Here is a 27,751-nt window from a genome sequence, read left to right on the forward strand (position 1 = left end):
CAGAGTTTACGTGTAGATTTTCATTCTTAAGTTAAAAAATTCTGTTGTGTGTTAGAACCTGCTAGGATCTTAGACAACGCTGCGTCCATCAGTGTGACTGCAGGAGATTCAGCAACACTGGAGTGCACGATTTCTGGAAGCCCTGAACTCAAAGTGAAGTGGTTTAAAGATGGCAAGGAGATGATACATGGACGCAAATATAAAATGACAATGAAGGAGAAAACTGCCATCTTAAAGATTCTTACAGCAGATAAAGCAGACACTTCAGAGTACACAATGGAGGTGTCCAATAAAGTTGGAAAAGACCAGTGTACCTGCTCAGTCACTGTTATAGGTTAGTTTGAGCCAACAAAAAAAAAAATCATTAATAATAGTGTAAAGTTCCAGCCCTTTATGATAGTTTTCCTTTGGATATGTTTTCTCACACAGATCGTGCAGTTCCACCATCTTTCACCAAATCTCTAAAGAAAGTGGATGGGAGCATTGGTAGTAATGTTACCATGGAATGCAGAGTTGCTGGTTCTCAGCCGATGGTTGTTTCTTGGTACAAAGATGAAAAAGAAATCCACAGTGATGACAAATATAAGCTTTATTTCAGTGAGAGTACAGCCTCTGTGACAATAACTGGCCTGGATCAGAGCGATGGTGGTGTTTATACATGCCGGGCCTCTAATGATGCAGGGGAAAAAGAGACCAGTGGGACTTTGTCAGTCAAAGGTCAGCAGGATTTCTTTCACTTGAAGTTGAAACTAAAGGTTTTGACAGAAATGAGTAGCAGACATCAGTAGTTACTGATACGCCTTTAATATGCTATTTTTCCTCCCAAATGACTCTAGAACCTCCAGTCTTCAAGGTGAAACCTGAATCCCTGAAGGCTTCACCAGGATCAAATGTCATCATAAAAGCAGACTTTACAGGATCTGCTCCCCTGGTTGTGAAATGGTTCAGAGAGGAGAAAGAGATTTTCACTGGGGGGAAATGTTTTATAAAGAAAGATACCTCTTCAAGCTCACTGGAGCTTCATTCTGTGAAACCAAGTGACTCTGCTAAGTATACTTGCCAAGTGTCCAATGATGCTGGGAAGGTGGATTGCACTGCAGAACTCTTTGTTAAAGGTGCTATTTTGTTATTAAAAAACATTAGCCAAACTTTTTCTTTAGCTCCTGTTTTTACTGTAATTGTCACTATTAACTTCCAGAAGCCCCAACGTTTACAATGAAGCTTGAGCCTTCAATGCTGCTGAAAACTGGACAGTCTCTGAGTTTGTCTTGCAAAGTGCAGGGCACCCCTGTTATTGCCATAACATGGTTTAAAAATGGCTCAGAAATTGGTTCTGACCACAGAAACACAATGTCTTTCGACAACTCAATAGCAACTCTGCAGGTAGAGAACTGTTCTGTGGAGGACAGTGGAGACTATGTGTGTGTGGCATCCAGCGAGGCCGGTAGAGATCAGTGCAGCAGCTCAGTAATGGTAAAAGGTGGGTTCAGTCTTCAGTAGCGTTTTGTTAGACTTAAGGCTTTTGTCACAGTCAAGTCCACACATAGTCTTGCCTTATCCTTCAGGCCCGGATGCTGTTATGAATATTACCATCATATCTGTGTTTCAAACCTGCAAACTGTTTGAGTGAACCTCTGCCAGAAGGGGAGCTGAAACAGAGAAGAATAAATCTAGCTTCGTATACAAATATAAACCAATCAGGGATACAAGCACCTCTTAAATTAAATCAATTCTGTGGACCAGACTGTCTTTATTAGAGTAGAACTTGCCCAACAGTGCACCTTTTAAATATGTTTATTTTCTTCTTTATAGAACCTCCAGTGTTTGTGAGGTCTTTTGAATCTGCTGAACTTGTAAGAGGATCAGATGTTATCTTGGAAGGAACCGTTTCAGGTTCTACTCCATTTGAAATAAGTTGTTTTCTTTATGATAAGCTGATAAGAAATGACAAAAGGCATAAGATAAGCATCGAAAATAAAACTGTCACTCTTCAAATCACAAACTGTGAGGCTGGAGATGCCGGGACGTACCATTGCACTGTTGCAAATGATGTTGGGGAGACATCTTGTTCTTGTGAGATTTCATTGAAAGGTTAGTCCAAAGACAGTATTATCAGGCTTTTATGCTGCATGCTGCCCTGTCCACATTTTAGAAATAACTTGTGGGCTATAATAATATGTGTTTGTAATTGTCCTGCAGTCTGATTTGTGATCTTCTCTCACTAGAACCACCAACATTTGTTCAGAGACTAGAGGATATGTCCTGCATAGTGGGCTCTGAAATTTCTATGAAGTGCATGTTAACTGGATCACTTCCTATGACCTTCTCCTGGAGCAAGGATGGTCATGAGCTCACTGAAGACGAGCATGTTAACATGTCCTTTGAGACCCAATGTGCCATGTTGAATTTGAAAAATGCTCAGTTATCACATGGTGGGAAATATGTGTGTCAGGCACAGAACAAAGCCGGAACTCAGAGATGTGCCGCTATGCTCATAGTGACAGGTTTGTGGGATGTTTCTGGTTTTTATTTGTGTTACCTGTCTGTTGCTATTGTGTCAAGCATGGTGCTTATCTGTTGCATTTGTCACACCTGTAAGTGGTACCGACTAATTCAGTTTGGATCATGTTTCTATCCCAGAGCCAGCAAGTATATCAGATCACACACCATCTATCAGTGTAACCCAGGGTGACCCAGCCAGACTTGAATGCAAATTCTCAGGCACCAAACCCTTTAAGTCCAGATGGATGAAAGCGGGAAAGGAGCTGACCTCAGGACAGCGATGGAAAATACAGAACACAGATACCAGCTCTGTGCTTAGAATTGCTAAAACAGAGAAAAGTGATGGTGGTGAATACACCTTTGAGGTTTCAAATGTTGCTGGATGTAGTTCTTGTGAAGCATCAGTTATTGTCTTGGGTCAGTTTATCCCAAAGTTTAACATCATGCATGAAATTGAATTTTATATATTTATACCATCAATCTAACACTGTTTTTTGCACTTTGTGTGTAATAGTTCAGATTTTTAAACCAACCTTCACAAGAGAACTGAAGGAGACAGAAGGTATCAAAGGATCATTTGTTCATCTGGAGTGCCTTGTATCTGGTTCCCTTCCAATGACAATACAGTGGTACAAAGATGACAAAGAGATCCAGGCTGATGAGAAACACAAATGCACATATTTTGAAAATGTAGCTTTCCTGGAAATTTCTGGACTTGACAGTACAGATAGCGGCAGCTATACCTGTATGGCTAAAAACAAAGGAGGATCTGCCCAGTGCTCTGGGATTTTGATAGTTAAAGGTTATAACTCATTTCACATTCTCACCACTTTCTTGCATTTTGTGTTTATGGATGTTATAATAGATCTGTTGGATTTATTCCACCAACAGAGCCACCGTATATTCTTGACAAACCTGAATTAATGAGTGTTCTGGCTGGATCCAAGGTTAAGTTTGTTGTTCATGTCTCTGGGACACCACCACTGACCTTCAGATGGTTTAGAAACAAAAAGGCGATTTTACCCAGAGCTGACTGCTCTCTAATTAAAGACAAGAACTCAAGCTCACTGGAGCTCTTCTTTGTCAAATCCTCTGATTCTGGTGACTATTTCTGTACAATACAGAATGATGTGGGCTCTACATCTTGTCAGATGACACTCTTCGTAAAAGGTTAATACTAATATCTCACCTTTATCTTTTTTCTTGGTGATCACTATACCAAACCTCTGTATTTATCTTTTTCAGAACCCCCCTTTTTCAGTGAGAAACTTCAAGGTCTATCAGTAGTAAGACCAGGTGATAGCAATGTGTTTCAGTGCAAGGTTGTTGGTACTCCAGAGATCTCTGTGCATTGGTTCAAAGATGGAGATGAGATTCAACAAAGTTTCAAACACAAGATGTCATTTTTTGACTCTGTAGCCAGCTTAGAGATTTGTGAAGTTAGTGAATGTGACAGTGGGAAGTACTTCTGTGAAGCTTGCAATGAAGCAGGCACAGTGAGTTGCACTGCTGAGCTGGAAGTTAAAGGTTTGTTTTCCGTTACATCTTCTCAAATATGGTATCACAGACAGAACAAATTTCAGTTTGATTTGCTTTGGTATTTCAGAGCCTCCCCTGCCTGTTGAGGAGCTGATGTCTCTTGAAGTTGTTGAGGGTTCCACAGCAGTGTTTGCTTGCAAAGTGGCAGGAAGTGCTCCTTTTAAGGTCACATGGTTTAAAGATAAAACACCAATCCAATCCAGCCTGCGGTACTATGTCACTGATGGTGAAAATGTGGGCTTGAAAATCCAGGATTGTAAAGTGGAAGATGTTGGTACTTATCGGTGTGTTGTAGCCAATGAGGTTGGAAACTGCACTGTTTTTGCAGCATTAAATCTAAAAGGTTGGCTTTACTATTAGTTGAACATCCAATTGATATACATTGGGCCTTCACTTCTGTTCACTTGATAACAATGTGACACTTCAATTTTCTTTGCTAGTCCCTCCAAGATTTATAAAGACGATTGAAAATGTCTCCACTATTTTGGGAGATGTTGCAGTCTTTCACTGCATTGTGGAAGGTTCTTTGCCTCTCTCTGTACAATGGCAAAAAGATGGGAACTGGATCCCAGAGGACCCAATGATTGAGAGAAAGTTTGAGAACAAAGAGGCAACTCTCAGGATTTCTGCCTGTTGTGGGACTCACAGTGGCAAATATACCTGCCAGGTTGTAAACGAGGCTGGGAAGGACAAGTGCTTTGCCTTGCTCATGGTGCAAGGTATTTCTGCTTCATTCACATTTCTTATGCCACTATAACTATAGATATAACACTATAACTAGCTCTAACAGCAATACCAAATATAATAACCTCTTTTTCTTGGTGTTGTAGAGCCACCTAAAATCCAAGAGAAGCCAGAGTTAGTCAAAGTGACTTGTGGAGACCCAGTTAGTCTTGAGTGCAGGGCAGCTGGAATGCCTCAGATCAGTGTACGGTGGACCAAAGATGGCAAAGAGCTCAAGTCAAGCAAAAGACATCGTCTCTGCTATGAGAACAACCTCAGCAGTCTTAACATCCAGTCTTCTCAGCTCGAAGACAGTGGAGAGTACTTGTTTGAAGCCAGAAACTCTATTGGCACTTGCAGCTGTAAAGTCATGCTGGTTGTTTTAGGTCTGTAAAAATGCTGCTTCATAAGAGAATAATATACATTTGACAATTTACCTATGGTTGTGACTCTAATTTTCATTTATTATTGTTTTAAATAGAAGAGATGATTCCTCCAACATTCATTAGGAAATTAACAAACATTCAAGCAATTATGGGTTCTTTGGTAATAATGAAATGCAAAGTAGCTGGTTCTCTGCCAGTAATGGTTGAATGGAGCAAGGGGAAACAAAAGATTACCCACAGCTCCAAATACGCACTTCTGCAAACTGAAAACACAGTCTCACTAGAGTTGAAACTGTCTGAGAGTAGTGATACAGGGGAGTATTCTTGCAAAGTTTCCAACAAAGCAGGCAGCAGTGTGTGCAGGGGAGTTCTAACAGCTAAAGGTTAGCATTTAAAGATCAATTATGTCAATTATTATATTATAAGTTTTTGACACAAAGGCTTTGTGTCCTATAATCATGTTTTCTGTGGATTTTAGTGCCACCAAGATTCGTAGCTGGGCCTATGTCTCAGGCTGTTCCTTCAAAGTCTACTGTAATCTTCAGAAGTGTCTTTGAAGGGACACCACCATTTACAGTGAAATGGTTGAAGGATGACTACGAGCTCGTCACTGGCCCTTCATGTATGATTAGACTGGAGGAATATTCTTCCTCTGTAGAGCTCTGGTCAGTCGAGAATCTGCAGCGTGGGATTTATACCTGTCAAGTTAGCAACAAAGCAGGTGCAGCGGAAAGTGCGGCAGAGTTGGTGGTGAAAGGTTGGACTATTCTTTTTTTGTCCACCGTAATTGCCCCTCACCTTTATCTCCATTTTCTCAACTCCTCTTTCTTCCTTGTCATGTTCTCCACAGGGCCCCCTTCCTTTTTCTTTTGTTTTCAGAAGTACATTATCTGTCTTGTATTCAGAACCACCTGTTGGCATCCCATACATCACACTGATGCTCAAGTGTTGCTTCAAAATGTTATTTATAGTAATGTGATATTTCTTTTGACTTTTCAGAACCTCCTCAGTTTATCCTGAAACTGCCTCCAACTACCTTTGCGAAGCAGTATGAGGGACATCGTTTCGAATGCAAGGTCACCAGCTCTCCGTCCCTGAATATGTGCTGGTACAAAAATGACCAAAAGCTAACTGATGGAGGCAATTATAAGATAATGTTTGTCGACTTAACTGCATACCTGCAGCTGCAGACCACAAAGTTTGAGGATAATGGAGTCTACACCTGTGAAGCTCATAATGATGCTGGTAGTACAAGCTGCAGCACCGTTCTTAAAGTTCAAGGTCAGCTACTCAAGAGATACCTTAGCTAAACACTTTAGTTTTGGAGGTTTTTTTCCCTTTGAAATTACTGGTCTTGGAACCCTGTCTGAAAACATCAATACCAATATCCTCCCCATTTGTAATTTTTGTGCTCTGCTGTGTCAGATATCATGAGTCTGAGCTTTACCTACTTTTTTCAAATATGTTGCCTCTTTCTCATACAGTGACATGCAAGTAACTCTTGACTTAGCTTTTCTCACTGAATTGTTCTAAACTTAATATGACATGTCCTACCCCCCAATCAGCATTATCATAAGTGAGTGTTTTCATTCTCTCACTAATCATCTTTGTTTTTTCTCTGGGTGGGTTCCTCCAGCATGGACTAAACTTTTTGTCCTATGGAACTTCCCAGACCTGCTTTTCCATCAATGTCCCCTCTTTTAACATGTACTGATATGTTTTCCAGAGTCCCCATCCTTTATTAAAACTCCAAACCCGGTGGAGGGCATTCAAGGGAAAGATGCCAGTCTGCATTGTGAGATGTATGGTACCCCACCATTTCAAATAAACTGGTACAAAGACAAAAGGTCACTGAATGAGAGCAGAAAACATAAAATGGTCAGTGAGGGCACCTCTGCCACACTTCACATTATGAAACTGGAGCAGGAGGATGGTGGCCTTTATGAGTGCCGGGTGTCAAACAATGTAGGCAGTGAATCCTGCCATACTACTGTTACTTTAAAAGGTCAGTGAGACTGAGTCAGAAAAATCCCCTCAGCCAAAGGCTTACATTTATTGTGATCACTTTACCTAAACTTTTATCTTTTCATCATTGTTCAGAGCCACCAGCCTTTGTCACAAAACTGGTCAACCAGTCGGTGAGAGTGGGTCAGCAACTGATGCTGACAGCTACAGTCAAAGGGTCTGAGCCTTTGACTGTGTCCTGGGTCCAGGACAAAGATCACATTCTCAGAGACAGTGACAACAGAAAGATCACCTTGGAGAGTAATGTAGTCACACTTGTTGTGTCCAAAGCCGACTCAACCACAGCGGGAAAATACACCTGCCAGCTGAGGAATGACTCCGGAGTTGTAGAGTCTGTGTCCCAAGTGACTGTTTTAGGTTTGTGGAACTCCAGACCTGATTTTTTACCACACTGACATTGTGACGTTCATGTAGCTTAATATTTTCTCCCTGATTTCTAGAACCTGCTGCTATTGTGGATAGCCCAGTGTCATTGAATGTGAAATCAGGAGATAATGCAGCTCTTGAAGTCACTGTATCTGGTTCTCCAGAACTGACAACTAAGTGGTTTAAGGACAACAAACAGCTCACTGCTGGTGCCAAGTATCAGATGACCTTCTTAAAGAAGGTTGCCATGCTAAAAATTCAGTCTGCTGACAAAGCAGATGCTGGAGATTACAAGTTAGAGGTTACAAACCATGTTGGTACAGCCTCTTGCCAAACTGAGCTCTCAGTTTCAGGTTGGTTGCTGTTGTGGACATGCACATTTGCAAAGCTTCTTATTGTGTAATGAAATATTTATTCACTTGTTGTTTTGATAATAGACAAGCTGATTCCACCGAGTTTCATACGGAAGCTGAGGAACACCCACCTTGTTGTGGGTAGGCCTGGTGACATGGTGTGTAAGGTCACAGGCTCTGCTCCTTTAACAACTTCTTGGTTCCACAATGGTCAAGAGATCAAGAGTGGACCAAACTATGACATTAGCTGTGCTGATAATGAATGTAAACTGAGAATTCTTTGTATCAAGATGTCAGATTATGGCAAATACACATGTAAAGCTGAAAATGTGGCAGGAGCCAGTGAGACAAGTGCTTCATTGAATGTAACAGGTCAGTAGATGTTAATAAAGAAAACAACAGAAACTTTCATGGACATTCTTTCTGGTGTGGGCTTATTACGGTGGACTCATTAAGCTAAATGAATATCTTACAACAAATCTTTTTTGAATCCAGAACCTCCATCTTTTGTGGAAACACCTGAGGCAAAGGAAACAGTGCCTGGCAAAAATGTGTCTTTCTCAGCCAAAGTGAAAGGAACTCCCCCCCTGAAAGTGAAATGGTTTAGGGGCACCAAGGAAATGCAGCATGGACTCGGCTGTGAGATTAAACTGACTGATGATGTGGCCTCTCTGGTGCTTCACAGAGTTGAAAGCTCCCATGCAGGAGAGTACACATGCCAGATCATTAATGATGCAGGAAAGGAAAGTTTCCCCGTTTACCTGCTGGTCAAAGGTTTGTCACAATGATAGATTTGTTTTTTACCATCATTGCACTTGCCGCATTGAATTCTAGGTTACTGACCCGCAAATAACCTCTCTTAGAACCAGTTCACTTTGTGAAAAAGCTGAGGGACATTTCCTCTGAAAAGGGCAAACCTCTGAGGCTCGGGGTCACATTTGTTGGAACCCCTATGGTAAATGTGACCTGGAAAAAGGATGGTAAAGTCATCTGTGCCTCATATCAGTACAATGTGATCACCACAGACACCTCTTGCATCCTGGAGGTTCTTGACTCTGACAAAATAGAAGCATCTGGTAGATACTGTTGTGAAGTGGACAATGAAGTCGGAAGTGACAGATGTGAAGCGCAAGTGTCAATAATAGGTAAAATAATGTGTACTTGGTTTGTAGTTTCACTTAAAGAGTTTAATGATCATTTATTAATTTATCCATTCTTTCATTTGTTTATTCACAATTAAGCTTCTGTAGTTATATTAAACCATCATCATCATTATCTTTCACTTTAGAACGGCCATTCTTTGTTGAAACCATGGAGCCAGTGGAGGTAGCTGTGGGGGATCCAGTTACCCTGAAATGCTGTATTGCAGGAACTCCTGATATCTCTGTAGCTTGGTTTAAAGCTGATGGAAAACTGCGAAAGTCTAACACTTGCTCAATGGAATTTATAAGTGGTATTGCCACATTAAAACTGATGAAAGCAACCAAGTCTGACCAAGATGAATATACATGCAAGGCTGAGAACCGGGTTGGTTCAGTCTCCACCAGCTGTAATGTCATAGTGAAAGGTGATTCTGATTTTTCACACTTTTTTGCTCAGGTGACTTGTTCTTTAGTAATAAAACTGAGGTCACCGTGAAGCAAGTGGATCCTCTTCTTTACAGGTTTACCCCTTAAAAGACAGTAATACACATATTCAAGCTCTATGAATTAATCTTTACAAGCATGGCTACTTCCAGAAATGGGTAGCTTTTTGAAAAAAATACCAACATGCAGTAACTTTCACCTAATGGTTTACTGACTTGTCTAAGTTGTTTCATCCAGAGAAAATTTTACTTTGACACAGAGGCATAGAAATATATGGCAACAGGGCACATTTCTTATGAAAGCATATCTTCTCCTAGAACCTGTGCACTTTATCAAAAAGCTGAAGGACATTTATTTGACACATGAGACTTTAACTCTCAACTGCACATACATGGGTAGTCAGAGAGTTGGTGTGCCATGGAACAAGGATGGCAACCTTAGCAGCTCACCTCATTTTTTTAATGCAATAATGAAAGACTTCATTTAAATGAAGTGCAATTCCAAATCGTTTAAAGGGCTAAAAACTACAGCTTACATCGTGTAAAAGCTAACTTATTACTTAAGACCTGTGCACTTCCTGAGAAAACTGATATAAAATAATCCACCCTTTGATATTAGAGTACATGTTTTATAGCAGATCAGTGCACCCCTGACAACATGTTTGCTTCCCCCACCATAAAAAGACAGTGAGATGCACTGGGCCTTGCACAAGTATAATGTCAAGGCAATTCCTGTGTCTTTGAAATGGTCAACTGTGACAAGATAGAAACAGCAGGAAGATGCTCATGTGAAAATGCTGCTTTCTGCTTGGCACAGCTCAGACTAGGTAAAATGATCCTGAGACAGACTGGACACTTGTCTAGGGTGGACCCCGCCTCTACTCCAATGACAACTGGAATAGAGTGCAATCACCTGTGACCCTGAACAAGATACGGGGTTACATAAAATAAATGGGTCGATGCAGGAAGTAGCAAAAGCACTAGTAGTAGCAGTATTTGTTAAATATTTGTTAATAGGGTGGACATTCTATATGTGCTGCTTTTTTGTGTTGCTGGTCATTGTCATGTTGTTTTACATGCCGTTGGTCTTAATCCCAAATGCTGTAATGAAGGCCCAGTGGCCTTGTGAACTGTACTGTCTTCATGCCATAACAAGGTCAAATTTTCTGTATTTTGTCCCCCATTAACAGAGCGCAAAGTCCCTCCAAACTTTACCAAGAAGCCCCCTGACTCCATGGTGGATTCAGTGGGTAAGACGGTGAAGATCGAGGGTCGGGTGTCTGGTTCCCAGCCACTGACCATCACCTGGTACAAGGACAACAGTGAAATCTATAGCTCTGACAAATATGATATCAGCTTCAAAAACAATATGACCGTGCTGTGTGTGAAAAACTCCAGCAGCTCCGACAGCGGCGTGTACAGCTGTGAGGCCTCTAATGATGCAGGCAAAGCTTCGTGCCAGGTTTCTCTGACACTCTCAGGTTTGTCTGTCTGACATTTATCTGAATCTGATCACCATTGAGTTTTCTGTTTTGTGGTGCTTGTCTTTACAATTCTGTTCTGTTCTATTTTTCTGTTTAAAAAGTAAGCATTTGTAGTTGTCATGCTTTTTCTTTATGACTCCTTCAGAAACTAGCCAGCCACCTAAATTTGACATCCTTCTGGAGCCAGTGACAGTGACTGAGGGGGAGAAGCTGAGCCTCAAATGTCATGTCAATGGTTCTCCTCCAGTGAATATTCAGTGGATGAAGGACAGGAGGGAGCTGAAGTCCAGCGGAAACACCAGAATCACCTTTGTTGGTGGTACAGCCTGTCTGGAGATCAGCTCAGCCTCAAAAACTGATGCAGGGGATTATCTCTGCAAGGCCAGCAATGCTACCGGCAGTGATTTCTGCAAGTCCCGGGTCATTGTGAAAGGTAATGAAACCACTCTAAACCTGTCTTTATATAAAGCCCATCTAGAAGATATTTTTGTGCTGGATTGTCACTGCAGATGAGAGTGAAAAGTACGATTGTGAAAAAATATTTGGATACACTGTCTGTGAAATTAGACACTGAGGTTGGTAAAATACATGGATTCACTAAACCAACTGTTTCTTCTGATCAAAACATTCAGCGGCAGCTTCTTATTTACTGCTTTAAATGACAAACTTGGTTAAAGTGTTTCTACTTCTTGTTCTACTCCACTCTGTAACACCATAGTACAGTACTGAAAGTTTCTGTTAAGATGTTGACAGGAAACATGAGGATTCAGGTTAATGTAATCATGAATTTCAAAAGCAAGGGTCACTTTCAGCAGGTTTGACGATGTGATTGTGTTATTTAAAGTCATTTAAATGTGACAACACCATGTTCACCTTCAAAATCTCTTTCAGACAAAGAAACCAAGGCTGCCCTTGTCGAAGCTGCTGCCCCAGCTGCAGCTGCTCCAGTCAAAAGGCTCGACAGTCTGTTCTTTATTGAGGAACCCAAAAACGTTTCTGTCAGTGAGAGTAAGTACGGTGCCTGTCTAGTTTCTAGTTAAAGCAGTTCTAGGACCTGGAGATTTGCCTATAAAGTGCAATTTTTATTTTTAGAACAAAAGAGAATACATTATCTGAATCTCACGATAAAAACCATACAAAAAAATTGACAAATGATTAATTGTTGATTAGATATTTATTGTTACAGTATTTTTTTGCGGTGGGGGCTCTTCTCCTTCTATATGTATACCTGAAAAGTGCCGACTTGTTGTTGCATGTGTCTTGTCTATGGATTCACACCTTGTTTATTGTGCATTTGTTGATTGGTTGACACTGAGTGTCTACTTTTTGTGTATGTTAAAGACAATGGATGAAAGAAGTGTTACTTATTCCCCCAAGTAACCAATGGAGTACTTCAGTGTTTACACTCAAAATTAATTTGTCAGAAGAAATTTTAGGACAGATGAAGGCTCCTGCAGAATAATTCAATACAAAATAGTTCACTACAAAATGTCATAAACTGAAAAATTCCATGTTGTTTCTTTTTACAGAGGGCACTGCAACCTTCATCGCCAAGGTTGGAGGTGACCCTATTCCCAGCGTGAAGTGGATGAAGGGGAAATGGAGACAGATCACCGCCGGTGGTCGTATCTCCATAGAGCACAAGGGACAGGATGCCCAGCTAGAGATCAGAGAGGTAACCAAGTCTGACTCTGGCAACTACAGATGTGTCGCAACCAACAAGCACGGAGAAATTGAATGCAGCGCTGAAATGAAGGTCACCAAAAAGGAGGAAGTAGAAGATTTTGGAGAATTAAGGACAAGGCTAAAGAAGTAAGAGATTTGACAGAGGATTTTTGTTGTGTATGTGATTGATTTTTTTACCTGTTAGAGCCATTGTTTCTGAAAGAAGGTGCAGGATTGATGAAAGAAAAAAAATAACTGGTGACATTTGAAATTTGATTTGGTATTTGTCAGGACACCCTCAAAGCAGAAAAGTCCAAAGAAAGATGAAGAAATCAACATTGTGGAGTTGCTTAGAGGTCATGACCCCAAAGAATATGAGAAGATCCTGCGGGAACATGGAATCCATGACTACCGAGCCATCCTGCAGGCTGTAGAGTTCCTGAAGAAGGAGAAGGAAATGGAGACAGGACGAGTGGTGAGAGAAACACAATCAATTGACACGTCCTGGTTAAACTCTGCTGGTTTGGGTCAAAATAAAAATGTCGTTTTAGAAAAACATCTTAAAATGGACAACAGCTCCACATTAATTTACAGATGAAGTCCCTCAGAGGAAATGGCATCTGTACCAACTCTGAAAATGACCTCTTATCACACTTCAGAAGTGTGAACAAGTTTAAGAGTGTATGTGAGTTTAAGTTACAACAATCTAAATAGTATAAGATAGTGCTGCCTTAACATTCGTCTGTTCCTCTGCAGGAGTTGGAGCATGGAGGCCGAGTTGAAGAGGAAGACATGTCCCGACTGATTGAGCAGCTGGAGGGACGTGTCAGCACCGAGGTACCAAAAGATTGCTGTATTTACACCATAAGTTAAAGAACAATGGGCCTTCTATAGGTGAAATCTGTCATCCAAAATCAGTGATAATCATACTGCGTAAGAAAAAAATCATCATAGATTCTCTGATGTTACTGGAATGGTTACACATTTTCAATCCACAGCCTGTCACCGTGCTGGAGGACATCACCGACCAGATGACCACTGAGAACCAGAGCGCTACCTTTGAGTGCCAAATCAAGATTAACTACCCAGAGATCACCCTGAACTGGTACAAGGGCACCCAGAAACTGGACAACAGTGACAAGTACAGCATCAGCAGTGTGGGCGACCGCCATTATCTGAAGATCAAGAACTGCCAGGCCAAAGATCAAGGCAACTACCGCGTGGTGTGTGGTCCTCATATCTCCAACGCCAAACTCACTGTTACAGGTAAGAGCCTGAGTATGTGGACTTCCTGTCCTGTCTGCTGGACACCTTTGTGTCTGTCTTTAATGTGTCTTCATGTCCTTTATTTTATTATTAGGAACTGGTTTCAAGACAGGTACACGTCATGACTCCGAACTAACAAAAGCTCTACCTGATCTCTTTGAGCCTGGTGGCCACAATGCTATTGTGTTTTGTGAATTTCTGTTTTCGTTTTGTTAAAAAATAAAAAATAAAATAGCATCAAATCAGTGAAATGCTGTATACTAATATTATATATAATGTTGTGAAGTCAGAAGTTAACTCTGATTATCTGGTTTTAGCCGACCAAATTCAGTTCACTAAATGCATCCAAAGTGTCGAGGTCAATGAATGCCAAACTGCAACCTTTGAGTGCGAGTTGTCCTTCGATAACGCCACCGTCACATGGTATAAAGAGTTGTGGGAGCTTAAAGAAAGTCCAAAATATAACTTCAGAACGGACGGCCGTCGAAACTTTATGACCATCCGCAACGTAACTGCAGAGGATGAAGGTTTGTTAACAGAAAACATAAAAATTGGTACTGAATTAGTCTTTTAACTGGTATGCAGACAAAAGTTTCACGTTGTTTTCTCCATGACTAACTACCCAACATTGAACAGAGAATTAAGTTTTGCTTTGTTAAATTACAGATATACAGAAATACAAAAACATCCAGAAAACTAAATGCTTCACTTTATGCTTCATGTACTGGGTTGTATTGGAAAAGAAAACTACAAGTTGTAACATCTCCACCACATTGCCAATGTTGTACTACAAGATATCAAAAGTGCATTGTACTATTGTGCAGCCTTAAACGATTATACTCAGAATCTGAGTAAAGGCCCAGTCACAGCAGTATTTAAAACAGTAACACATCATGTTTGAATCGGCAGCCGATTGTTTTACAGAATAAATTGCTCCATGGCAGAGCGAGACGTGATGACGCACACGCTGCTTTTAATAAGCTGTCGTGGAAAACACTTTTCCTTAAATAAAACTATTCTGTTAAATTATTCCAAAATTTGACAAAACGATGTCCAAGGTAAACGGTGGAAATGAGTTAGCAGTTAGCCCTCCGGCTCCAGTATTTCACCAACAAATATATATATCATCTTTACGTTACCACATTACCATGTAGGAAGAGCGTTTTTAAAACAGATGGGCATTGGTGTGACTGGGCTTTTATGGTGATTCATCGTCTACAACCAATAAAACAGCACCAATCATTTCTCCACTCCGTCAGGCGTTTACTCTGTGATCGCTTGTCTGGAGCCAATGGGAGAAGCTCGAAGCACAGCCGAACTGTACCTTTCAGGCAAAGGTCTGTACTTTTGATCAGACTGAAACAGATAGCACTGTTTATGTTAGTGCGTGTGGCAGCAGGTTTAACATGTTTACCTTGTCCCTTCACAGACATTGAGTTAGGAAGGGTTCCTCAGGGTGAGTACTTAAGTCCATGAATGAAAGAAAAACTGAACATGTCTCTAGGTCTATAACTTTGGTTTAGGTTTTAAAGTAGGGAGAGGAACAAAATTCTTTTTAACCTTTATTTTAATTAAAGTCTACATAATAATGTGCAATTCATGTTATTAACAAATTGGTACACATTAATTTGATTTCAATGTGTGAAACACAAGAAACTTGAAGTTTTACTGTTGCAGCACACAAAATATATACATAAAAAAATATTTTCAATAAATTCCAAAATTAATTAAAGTTGTATTTGTGGCTAAACCTTTAGATGTCCCAGACACATCAGTTCAAGCAGCAGAGGCAGCTTCTGTGGTTATTTGCAGAGGTGAGTCTGGGATGGTTTACACTCATCAAACTTAACTTTAATTCTAACTGGATTAAGCCTGTGTCACTCATAAATGTCCTTTCCTATCAAAAGAGTCCTCTGAATTTTATCACTATGAAGAGAGAACAGAAGTGAAAGGTAGAAACAAGTTCATCTTTGCACTTATTGTATGCGTGAAGAAAGGAATCACAACCTTCCTGCTTTCATCCATCATCATTAAACAATTCCCTCCATCCTAAAATTTAACCATCACCATCTTTCTTAACCTCCATCCTACATAACGGTGTGAATATTAGTTCAATTCTCACCTCTCATAATAACTCAAATACCAAATCAGCATCTGTGTTCTTAATGTACAGTGTTCTGTAATAATGTTTCTTCTATTTACTACCTATTTCTATTAAGTACCTGAAATAATTACCAAATACCATTCAAATAGAAACAGAAGAGGATTGACAACTTTGAATAACTAGTGAAATTTTAAGATCGGGATCAGAAAGTTTAACATTTAGTAGTAAAATCTTTTAATTTCTTTAAGATTTGAGTTGTGATTGTAGCTGTGTTGACCTCAAAATTTAAAGATGAAGATTTAAAACTAAAATTTAATATAAATTTAGAATTTCTTTGCAATTTGGTTCTCTCTTAAACTTACGTGACATATTTATCACATTTTCATTGTTTCAAGATTTAGAAATTTTAATTTAGACAATAAATTGCCCCTCACAAATTCATGAAATTTTATGAGAAATTTGAACTTTTAGTTAAAGCTTGAGCTCTTGAGAATCACAGTAATGTCTTTCCTCTTAAATGAAACCTGTAATTTAAACGATGTGTCCGATTATCCTCATCTGCTCACATGTAAATTGCTGACACTGGATTATCCTTTAATGATCTGCTGTAGCTTTTGAAAGTCTGACAGCTAAAGAAGAGTCGGTCTTTGTCGGCTACTCCGCCGCCGTCGCAGGTATCCGCATTACTCATCAATATATAATCTCTACTCCTAATGTTTTTGTGTGTCTTGAGGAATCTATGTGTTGACTCCTGTTTCTTCACTAGCTTATTTGTTCTTTGCAGCAAATCAACCATCATTTCATTCTTAATTACGCCCTGTGAGTATCCTGTTATGTCTGAGTAAAGTTCACTTTTCTCCTTCACCAGAAGAGAAAAAACCTGTTGAAGAAATCTTTGAGAAGACTCAGGTCGAGATAATTGAAGAAATCCTTGAAGGTATAATTGCTTTTTGAAAGAAAAAGCAGGCAAACACGCTTTTGGCTGTTCAACAAAGCTTGTGGCTATAACACAGCAATGTCACTGATCTGAATTAGCAATCTGACAGCTGCATTGTTTGTCCTTTCACATGTTTTTTTTTGTAAAATGCTGCAAGAAAACAGCTGCTGCTTACAGAAGCTTTAATCGCGTTGATGTTTGCACTCGAGCTTGTTCATGATCTTTTGATTCGTCTGACTCGTACTTTCTCGTTCATGTTCTGTCTTACCTGTCTCGTGCTTTTATTAACCCTCACTAGAGCTCTCTGTACAGTAGATGGCAGAAAGTACAGTAGAGCTTGGGCTGCATAGTTTAATGTAAACTTTCTTAATCTTTCAAGTTACTGAGGTTCACAAGAGACCAGGGGAGAAACCCTCTGTGCCTGAACCTGCAGCTCTGCCTCCAGCTCCAGTCAAAGGTATCTGCAAATACCTTCTCTTACTTTCAGCACGTACTCATATCTGTAATATTTTCCTCTTTAAGTCCCTAGTGTCTTTTGTTGTACTGTGTTCATTAATTTAAACGTTGTTGTTCAGTCACGTTATTTGTTCCTTTGATTGTTTATTTCCATTTCTCTAATAATAAAAAAAATCTTAATAGCATTTACTGCAGTCAGAAAACTAAAAGTGATAATGTTTTAAAGTACCTGAAGCAAAGGAGCTGCAGCCTGAGATAGGTGTCGCTGCTCGACGTCAGAGAGAGGAGCCTCCAACCCCAGAAGGTAATGTTTATGATGCTCTATTGTGTTAAAAGTACTCTTTTTGTGTGTTTTTGACCACATTCTTCATGATAAATGAAAGAAGTGACATTTTCAAACATCTAAACTTGAAAATTGTTTTCAGCCATGATCATTTTATAAAAACATTGTATTTTTACTTTTTTATTTCTCTGCTTTCTTTTTAGCTATTTTTATCATTTTGCTTTGTAATGGAATACAAAACAAAACATGAAGGTCTGCTAATTTATATCATTATCAATTAGGTTTTATAATTTTTAGCTAATACTGTATTTTTTTGCTTTTTTAAACAATTTGAATCAAAGCAGGATTTTCAGGGATTATGAAACATATATTACATCTGGTTAGTTTTATTTACTCATTCGTTATTACAATTTTTAACAAATTGTTTATTTTATTTTTTTTTCTGTTTCCTAAATCCTCAGATGCAATGCCAAAGAAAAGCACTAATTAATTGCGAATTTCTATCATATCTGTTTTTTTGTCATGTCTACACATTTCATATTTTTTACAGCCACATTTACTGTTTATACTGTATACTTTTATTTAACATAAAGCAAATATACACATTGAAATCCTTCACCAATCCTACCGTTAATACATTTCTTGAGTGAAAATCCTCAAAATAACTTCTTAAGATTTTCTTTTGCGTGCTATCTGCACAGCCTGATGTTGTTAAAGTTATTCTGTTCCTACAATGCGTAAATAGCATTGTGTTCTTGGCTGTCTGTTGTTGTGCTGTCTGTCAGTGGTTGTTGCACAGATTACTGAGCAACATTTACTGTTTCCTCCTTGTACCTCTTGAACTCTTGAAGCTGTGTATACATTTGTTGACTCACAGAAGTATTTTTCTGTTAACCTTGAAGAGCCTTCGGTATACAGCAAACCAGAAACTGAACCTGAGGTAGTTCCCAGAAATGTCCCCCCTGAGCCTTATCCACCCAAGCCAACAACAGCTGAGCCAAAAATGGTTCCCCCTGTGCCTAAAGTGTCATCTCAGAAACAAACAGCACCTGAGCCCAAAATGGGCAAAATTAAACCTAAACCTGAGGCTCCGAAAGTTGAAGCCATCAAGGAAGCACCAGAAGCTCCCAAACCACGAGGTAAAGTAGTGACGCTTTGCTATACTACTGTTCACCGGGACAGACACTGTTTTAAACAATAAGCCTTTTCTTGTTGGTTCTTGTTGCTGTGTTATATATACACGTGTGTAACTTTTTGATGTGTTTGTCTAAATCTTGATGTGCCTCATTACTAAACTCTTCTTCACTGCTGCCTCTTTGAATAAAACATTGTCTAATGTGTTTGGAGTTGCCTGCCCATATTTTTTAAGTAAATACAGATATTTACAATAAATAATCTTTGCACACACTAACTTAGGAAACCAGTGGCATAGCCTCAGAATAGTGATAGGGAAGCTCAGATCATGCACCTACAATACGCTTCTATCAAATGTGAAATCGGAAACTTTTTTACTCTTCTCCAAAGTGCCAACTGTAGCCAAACCAGAAGAAGCCATTGTTCATCCTATTACTGCAAAGATTACTCCAACAAAGACTCAAGATGGTTTACCTAAAGGTACTGGATCACCATTCTTTTTTCATCATTGAATTCTTTGTCATGTGATTGGCTTGTTGTAATCTATCCAGTCACTGTTGTGTGTTTTATGTTGTCTACTTAATTCTATTTTATTATTTTTATTAAGCACTTGAGAGAGAGAGAGAGAGAGAGAGAGAGAGAGAGAGGGTACAACTAGGTTACTGAACATGTGTATATTGTTTCTTGAAGCACCAGAACCACCAATGCCAGGAGAACCTGTAGTTCAGCCAACTGCAGCCAAGGTTACACCAGATCTTCTTCCAGTCAAAGGTATCGATAACTGACGTTTAAGGGCTATTTCATCTACTGTACTTTGTTTCCATTCAGTCTTTGAATTCACTCGTTGAGAGTGTAATCTTTGATTCCGTGTTAGTTAGTTTGGGTCATTACCTGTTCTTTTAAGTGCAAGATGTACCCAGGCCAAACCAGGAACCTGTAGATCAGCCATCTGCACCAAATATTATTCCACCCAAGCCTGAAGCTTGGCCAACTAAAGGTACTGCAAAAATGCTCTTACAATCTGCTTTCTTGTGCTGTAGTTTTCTGTGTGTTTTGTGTTGATAGAATCTAATATTAAAGGTAAATCATTTCCGGCTTTCTGACTCACTTTTATTTTTTCAAAATATCTTCTGAGACTGTCTTTGAGTGTGCTAAGCACTCATTGGGCAGGAATAAGACTGTAGGGTTCACTTTTTCTTCCAAGATATGAATATCTTACAAATAAATGTTCTTCCAAGTTGTCTCAGAACCTCCAAGCAAACCACTGGCTGGCGAACCTGAACCAGAAGCCCTAAAGTATATCTCTGAAGAAGAACTAAAGAAGGTTCTGGAAGAAGCACAGGTGGTTCAAGAAAAACCAAAAACGATCGTGGTAGAAACAAAGACGGTTCCTGAAGTACCTAATACAGTTGCAGAGACAGTGAAGAAGCCACACAAAATGTTTAAGAAATTCCCAGGAGAGCTAAAGAAACATCCAGGGGCTCCAACTGTAGCAAAAGAGGAACCAGTGTCACACCGCCCAGCACCAGCACAAGATTTGGAAACATCAGAACAAATTCCTCAGGCTAAAAGTCTTCAGCACCAAGGTAGATACGTCTAAAAATTACAATTACAATTACAGTTTTAACCAGTCTTTATTCTTGATTTTCTGAAACTCAACATCTGTATCTTTTTTATGAGTTGTCTATAGCTACTTCTTAAACCTCTTGTCATGATGTGTGTGGTCATGTGCGTTGACTGTTTATTAAATAATATAAATTATTAAACAGCAAAACAGAAGAAGTTGCCACAAGAAACAACAGCACTAGCAAATCCTGAGGTAGAGGCAGATACATCCATCAAAGGTATGCTTAAGTTTACAAATGTTTCTCTTCAAGTTTTAGAAAGTCAACACAAATCACTTTCATGTAGTTTGATTGGGTGTGTTTACATGTCCTTAAAACCAGATGTTATTCCTTCTGGAAGCATAGATATGCAGCTAAAGTCTACAGACACAACAGCAGAGATGTAGTGATTGATAACATTTAGAGTTAATAGTAAAATGACTATCACAGTAGAATGTGAACCCCCTGAACTCTGTGTTTTTCTGTCTTGATGGTTTTTGTTTTGTGTTGTTTTCCTCTTGGCCACCGCTCTATGGTGCAAATCTTTAATCTCAGATGAAATCTTAAATATTACTTCAGTTCATCTGAAGACTGATCTTAAGCGAACAACAGACAGACACGGGATGTGTCTAAAAAAGGAGACTGGAGACCGAATAAGTCTGGCTGAAGAAGTTGGACACAGGCAAGAGGAAGTCAGGACATATGAAAAGGAAATACAGAAAAGGGAGATGAGACATCAAATGGTTCTTGAAATAGAAGTAGAGGACATTTCTACATGGTCCACTGAAGATCAGCAGGGTAAAGATACAGAGCGACTAAAGGACACTCGGCTAACGTGCACAGAATATGGGGCTGAAAAACGTAGGGACACAGAACCATGTGAAGATGATGATTTTGATTTATTGGTCAAATCCAGGGACCAGAAAAAAGAAATGTCTTTTCTGTCTGTCTCTCCACTTCCAATGAAAGTTGCCCTTCTTCCATCAAAAAGAGACATCACAACCTCCCCAGAAAAGATTACTGCTACAGAGAAGAGAATTTCTCCTCCTGAGTTTAAAACCACAAAAGAAGCTTACAAGAGAATTCCTCAGGAAGAGAAAATCAGGGAAGCCCCTGCATGTTATAGAGAGCAGAGAGAAGTTACTGAATCGTTTTTATCAGTACATGGTGGAGAAATGGAAAAGGAATCTGTCTCCCAAATGGAGGATTTCATTAAACCTGAACCAAAGAAGCCTGAAGTAGTCAAAAATGTCATTCTTTTAAAGGAGGCTGAATTCAGATCACATCATGCGACAGCCATTACTAGTGAGGAAGAAGTAATTGCACCTAACAAAAAAAGGCCATCTCTGAGGGAAGAAGCTCCAAATACTGAAAGAAATGCTGAACATTTGGAGAGACCAGCTTCTATGGTGGAAGAATTATATTTTCAAGAAGACTTTTTGCCAGTTGCAAAACCTATACTAGCAAGTGACGTAGTGTCACCTCCAGCTCCAGTTAAAATTCCTTCAACTGAGATGACAGTCCGTCTTGATGAAGACATTTCTCCAACAGAAGAAATTGTTCTGTCCCTAAAGGACACCTCTCCTTCAATTCAAAAGGCAGTTCTTCCTCTCAAAGAAGTGACCCTGTCAAAGAAAGCTGTCCAAAAAGACAAGGTTGCTCCAACTATCAAATCTTCATTTCCACCGAAGAAGAAAGCCCTTCAAGCTAACCAGGAAACTCTCCATTCTATCAAATCAACTACTTCCATTGAAAAAGGAATCAGCCCTAATGCTGACTCTTCTGTGGAGGCGAGAATAGGTGCAGTCACAACTAAGCATCCACCAACAACCCAACATGATAAGAAAGCAAAAAAGGAAACACAACAAACTCTTCACAAAGGTATTTATTTGTATTTGAGCCGCACAGGCTCCACAGGAATCATCCTCTCTTAAAAGATATTTAACATTGTCATACTTATTCCAGCGTGGTCTTTGCATTTTATACTAATCATCACACTGCCACCGTAAGCCATGCTCATGCATTGTCTTTGGTCTTTCATGTATCTGCTCTACAAGGGAGCCTCATCTAGTAACTTCTTTATTCGTTGTGTTTTGTTTTTTTGTTCATCAACTGACTTCTTACACATCTTCATGTCTGTCACTCATTCTACTGGTTTGTGTTGCTTGGAGTAAACATCTAAATTATGTTTTGTTGTTAAGAAGTCTGGATTGTCCATGTTATTGTCTTGATCGTGATCTTGGCATCTTGTCTTCCAAAATTGTTTCCAGAGGAGAAGAAACCATCTGCACCTGCAACAAAGCCTTCACCACCTCCTCCTCCGGCTCCGGCCGAGAAAGTTGCTCCTCCTGCAGGTAGTCTTTTTCAGATTGTATGTCCCTCATCTTTGCTGTCTTCTAAAGTAGTCATGTTGTTTTCTTTTTACACATTTGTTTATTTGTGTTGTCCTTCTCCTCCAGTTTTCATGTTTTGCATGTTCTGGGTCACTCATTGCATTATTCTCTTCTCGGTCATGACCTTGACATCTTGTATTTCCAAAGTATCTCCGCCAGAGGAGAAGAAACCATCTGCACCAGTACCAAAACCTTCACCTCCTCTTCCTGCTCCGGCAGAAAAAGTGACTCCTCCTGCAGGTAGTTTCTTCACTTGTCTTAGTTTGTTGTTGTCTGTCTCTTCACTTTGTTGTTGTCTGTGCTGGTTGAAGCTATTCTCTGTTTTGATTGACTATGTAGTCTATGTCGTGATTGACCATACAGTTGTCTTGGTTGTGATCTTGGCATCTTATATTTTAAAGTGTCTCCTCCAGGGGGGAAGAAACCATCTGCACCAGAACCAAAGCCTGCAGCTCCTGCAGCCTCTGCAGCTCCTGCTGCTCCTGCAGCTCCTGCTGCTCCTGCAGCTCCTGCAGCTCCTGCTGCTCCTGCAGCCAAAGTGACACCCCCTGAAGGTAGTTCTTTAACTATGTTTTGTAGCACTTGTTTGTAGTACTTGTGGTACTCTGTTTGTATTACTTTTGGAGGTATTCTTGATGTTGTTTTCTTATAATTTGTCAGACATTTCGTTTTGTCTGGGCTGTCCCACACTATTCTATTTTGTCCATGTCAATTTTCTACTGTTAATATCTTCATCTTCTGTTAATATCCTCACTTGCATATCCTCTATCTTCTTGGTCATGACTTTTGTTATTTGTACTCCCAAGTGGCTCTTCTAGAGGAAAAGAAGCCAGTCCCACCAACACCAAAGCTTCCAGCTGAAAAAATCCTTCCCCCTGCAGGTACTTATCTCTGTTTGACATCCATGTTGTTTAAATCCTTTTTTGTCTTCCCTCAAAGAAATCTGTAGGTTCTTAATAATAGTTTGAAATCTTTAGGTGTGTCTGTTTTGTTGAGCCACCTGTCAGTTGTTATTTGTTGACTAAATCTTTGCCTTGGATTTAATCAAGCTGGCATTCTTGTAGCTGAACTTGAACCAGCTGAGAAGAAACACTCTCCACCAGCCGTAGAGGCTGAACCCTCTCCTGTACTGGAGGAAATCGTTCCACCTGAAGGTAATAACTCTTCTATCACATTCATTCATATTGTTTTCCTCTGTTTGTGGTACATTTGGGTCAGCTCCTTATACAAAGCAATCTGAGCTTTGATTTGCTGTCTAAATTTGTCTATTTCCGTTGGTCAAATTAACTGTATCTTCTGAATAACACAAAACAGCATAGTAAATTCTGTGTCAATTTTTTTGGTCCATCTGGTGTTACTTTAGTGTCACCTGGTACACTGAGTCAATATTTGAGAAAGTAATTGCTTTCATAGTTTACCTTTACCATACATAACAAAAACAAAGAGATCCATGTAATAATTTCTTAACTCAAGTATCTGTTTGTCTTAAAATTAAATTACATTTTCTGACTGATTTTTTTTTTATGTTGTGTTGTGTATACTTTTATTGATCTTTTTACATCCTTGCAGACAAAGAACCAGTTTCAGCACCTGGACCAACCAAAGGTATACCAATATTTGCTTCTTTATTTTAAAAACATAGTACAATGTATTAAACATATGCTAGTTGTTCCATAACCAACAAATATATCTATTCATTATTTGTTTTTGTTTTTTTGTGAATGCAATGTGTAAGGTCTTTGTTGTAAAAAATAAAATGTAAAGTTTCCCGTGTGTCTGTATGTTATAAAAAGTGTATTTACTACCTCAATCACAGTGCCACCTTTTAAGCAAAAGGGTAAGGAGGCAAAAACACCTGAATCCCCTAAGACTGGGCGTAAATATACCAGAATATCCAAAGAGAAGGAGCCAGAACCAGAGGTCATTAAGCTGAAGAAGGTTCCAGTGAAACCTCCAGAGCCCGAAAAGCAAATTATAACTCATAAAGCTGAAGTGACAAGGCATCATTATCCAGAAATAACAGTTCATGGACTTTATGACAGAGAAGACAGAGAAATAATAACTCTAGGTAGGACTGAACGAGTCTTCACTGCAGAGGAGGAGCTGATTGAGCTAGGTCATTTTGAGGAAGGTGAAAGGGTTACAGTTGTACAAAAAACAGAGAAAGAAGGCTGGACAAGAACCCCAAAACCACAAAAAGTGAAAGATCCTGAGGCTCCAAACTTGGATAAAAAGCAAATAACAAAACTGCCAAAAGTAGATGAGCAAAAAAACTCTGTTAAGCTAAAGCCATCTGATAAATCAGGAAAGCCAGAGGAAGAACCACAAATAATTAAACTAAAACAGATTCCAATAAAGTCCAAAGAGCCTGAGAAGGAAGACATTATTCATAAAATTGAAGTAACAAGGCATCATGATACAGAAATGACAGTTCAGAAGCTTCGCGACAGAGAAGATCGAGAGGTAATAACACTTGGCAGGACTGAACGGGTTGTCACTGCTCATGAAGAGGGATCTGCACTGGGGTATATAGAGGACCCTGAAAAGCTAGAACCAGAACATCAGAAATCAAGATGGATAAGAACCCCAAAAACAGTAAAGGATGAAGAACCTGACTTAGATTTAACTAAAAATAAAATTAAGAAGCTGCTAAGGAAAGAGGAGGAGGAAGAACTTGTGTCATTGAAACCATTTAAAAAGCCCTTTACACCTGAGGAAGCTGAACCTCCAAAATCTAAGAAAGAAAGCGAGTCAAAGACAGATACTGTGTATAAACCATTCACGAAAGGTGAGACACTACAGAGAGATCAACCCACTGCTACTACAAAACACAGAAAAGACAAAGATGTCCCCTTAACAAGTCCAAAGGAGACTCCTGATATGAGCAAGGACCAGAAGGAGATCCCACAGAGCAAAAAGGTTGAGCAAGTACCTAAATATGAAGAGCCTTTAGACAAACTTCATGGTATACCTAGAATTATTTCCACATCTGATAAAGAGCAGGGTATGTTGAAGCCTTTCACCAAAGTCACCAAGCCTGAAGAAAAGCCAGAGAAAGAGCCAGTGGAAGAGAAAAAGGAGCCAGTGGAAGCAAAGGAAATTCAAATTATAAGAGATAAAACTCCTAAAGAGTTTAAAGAACATCAACTTAGAAAGGTTGAGAAAACTGAAATGCCAAAAAAAGAGGATGAGAAACCTCAGGAGAAAGAAGAGCCAGCTGTTCCTCCCAGGATGCCCAGTCTACCAATAAAGAAAGAAGTGATCCCACCGAAAGAATCCGAGGAAGTGATTCCACAAAAAGAAACTGATGCCCCTAAGAAAGCTCTTGAACGCCAAAAGATTCCTTCACCTAGAGTCAGTAAGGACAAGGCAGAAGAAGAGCCCCTCAAACCCTCTGAGCACATCAAAAATGTTGAGCTGAAGAAGACACCATCACCAAAGCCAAAGCCTAAAGAAAGTGAAAGATTCCCCATTGAGAAGAAACCAAGTGCTGAAAAATGTAATAGGTTTCCCAAAACTGTTTCCCCTAAAGACTCCATAGAAGCTGTACCACTCAAAAAGCTCCTGAAAAGGCTGTCACCAGAGGAAGTTTCAGAGGCAGAAAAGCCCAGAGAAGGACTTGTCCAACTAGTAAAGGAGGTCTCTCCTGGAGCTGTGCAGATGAAGAAAGTCCCCACACAGCCAGAGGAAGAGGTGTTTAAGGAAATGGAAAGCATGGAAGAAGAGGAGGCGTGGGGCTGGGAGCTGGTTCCTCCAGAGGATTGGGAAGGTGAAGGGGTGGATGGAGCGTTGGAGACTCCAGGCATGCCTGGCGGCAAACGAGGTGAGACGCAGGCTGACGAACTCTCCCAAATGACGTCTCTGGAAACCGCTCATCTCATCTCAGATGGCTCACCCTAATCTTCATCCTGTCCATATTTAATCACTCGATTCATTCCTTCATCTCCAGCTCATTCAGCGCCCATTTGTCTCTGTCTGTCCTATCTGTAAATTTATTATCCATCCAGTGTTTTGTTCTTATGTTTGACATCATATGTTTGTCCTCAAATGTGTCCTCCACATCACTCATCAGTGTTATGTCTTCAGTGTCATCAACTGTGTATGTCCTTTAGGTAATGTTTTATTATTCATTCGTCATTTTACACCACCTTTCTCCCCTTAATTATATGCTGTGTAAAATCCCTTTGTGGTATGTGACAGTATGTCTTTGATTTATCATGCCCTAAACCTTTACCTATCTTATATCTTATCTTATAGCTTTTATCAGCATTCAAATCTCATCTTACTGTTTCTTCTTCAGAGGGAAAGCCTGCAGAGGAGCCACCAAAAGGCAGAGGGAGGGGATTTGGAGGTGAGAATAACAGTTGCTTTTTGTGCTCTGATGTTTGAACCCATTTTACTGGCTTCATTTGGAAGTTTTTAAGTGTCGCTTTCTTATCTTGTCTGTTCCAAATTGTCTGTTTTGTGTTGTAACTTTAATCTTAGCATTTAAGGTTAATGATGAAAACGTTGGATATCAAAACCCTAGTATTTTGGTCAGATGTTATGTACAAACACATAGTAGGTAGCTAATCCTTAGAGTCTGTTTTGTTATATTTAACTTCACATTTACTTTACTTTCTAAAAGTTTCTATATCTCTATAGAAATCTATTAATTAATTTCTAATTTCTCTATAGATCTAGAGATCTATTTTTCTGTGATGTGTGGTTTGTTGTCTATGTTGTTGTCTCTTTCTTTAAAGAAACCCACTGGAAGCTCATAATGAGTGACTGCATAAACCTTAGATTCCAAGGAATATTTTATGTAAATGTAATAGTGAAACCCGTTAATGTAAAACTGTTTTTTATTAAATGTGAAATTATATAGACTGATTTCTCGATCATGGTTGATAGAAGGTTGTCCAGTGTCTTTACTATCTTGACTATCTTGACTATTTCTATCTGAT

General features: G+C 39.5%; 1 protein-coding gene across 1 annotated transcript in view; it reads left to right on the forward strand.

The window, feature by feature from the left end:
* The window catches only part of LOC137133295 (titin-like), a 189,449-nt gene that overhangs the window by 39,465 nt on the left and 122,233 nt on the right, over nt 1-27,751 (forward strand). Inside the window, 47 exon segments of the mRNA XM_067516775.1 lie at nt 56-334; nt 430-717; nt 837-1,115; nt 1,199-1,480; nt 1,813-2,091; nt 2,226-2,504; nt 2,641-2,927; nt 2,929-3,304; nt 3,394-3,672; nt 3,748-4,029; nt 4,109-4,384; nt 4,482-4,760; nt 4,872-5,150; nt 5,246-5,533; nt 5,629-5,907; nt 6,150-6,431; nt 6,877-7,155; nt 7,251-7,532; nt 7,616-7,894; nt 7,979-8,266; nt 8,390-8,668; nt 8,758-9,039; nt 9,183-9,461; nt 10,670-10,960; nt 11,109-11,396; nt 11,855-11,971; nt 12,493-12,775; nt 12,920-13,103; nt 13,385-13,465; nt 13,627-13,894; nt 16,867-16,935; nt 17,315-17,392; nt 17,618-17,695; nt 18,577-18,813; nt 19,199-19,288; nt 19,499-19,579; nt 19,713-19,805; nt 20,047-20,394; nt 20,578-20,652; nt 22,683-22,766; nt 22,953-23,045; nt 23,207-23,359; nt 23,612-23,686; nt 23,870-23,959; nt 24,375-24,410; nt 24,622-26,628; nt 27,106-27,156. Of these exon segments, the coding sequence (XP_067372876.1) occupies nt 56-334; nt 430-717; nt 837-1,115; nt 1,199-1,480; nt 1,813-2,091; nt 2,226-2,504; nt 2,641-2,927; nt 2,929-3,304; nt 3,394-3,672; nt 3,748-4,029; nt 4,109-4,384; nt 4,482-4,760; nt 4,872-5,150; nt 5,246-5,533; nt 5,629-5,907; nt 6,150-6,431; nt 6,877-7,155; nt 7,251-7,532; nt 7,616-7,894; nt 7,979-8,266; nt 8,390-8,668; nt 8,758-9,039; nt 9,183-9,461; nt 10,670-10,960; nt 11,109-11,396; nt 11,855-11,971; nt 12,493-12,775; nt 12,920-13,103; nt 13,385-13,465; nt 13,627-13,894; nt 16,867-16,935; nt 17,315-17,392; nt 17,618-17,695; nt 18,577-18,813; nt 19,199-19,288; nt 19,499-19,579; nt 19,713-19,805; nt 20,047-20,394; nt 20,578-20,652; nt 22,683-22,766; nt 22,953-23,045; nt 23,207-23,359; nt 23,612-23,686; nt 23,870-23,959; nt 24,375-24,410; nt 24,622-26,628; nt 27,106-27,156 (11,811 nt within the window).

Source organism: Channa argus, chromosome 9 (assembly GCF_033026475.1).
Source record: "Channa argus isolate prfri chromosome 9, Channa argus male v1.0, whole genome shotgun sequence".
Taxonomy (NCBI): Eukaryota; Metazoa; Chordata; class Actinopteri; order Anabantiformes; family Channidae; genus Channa; species Channa argus.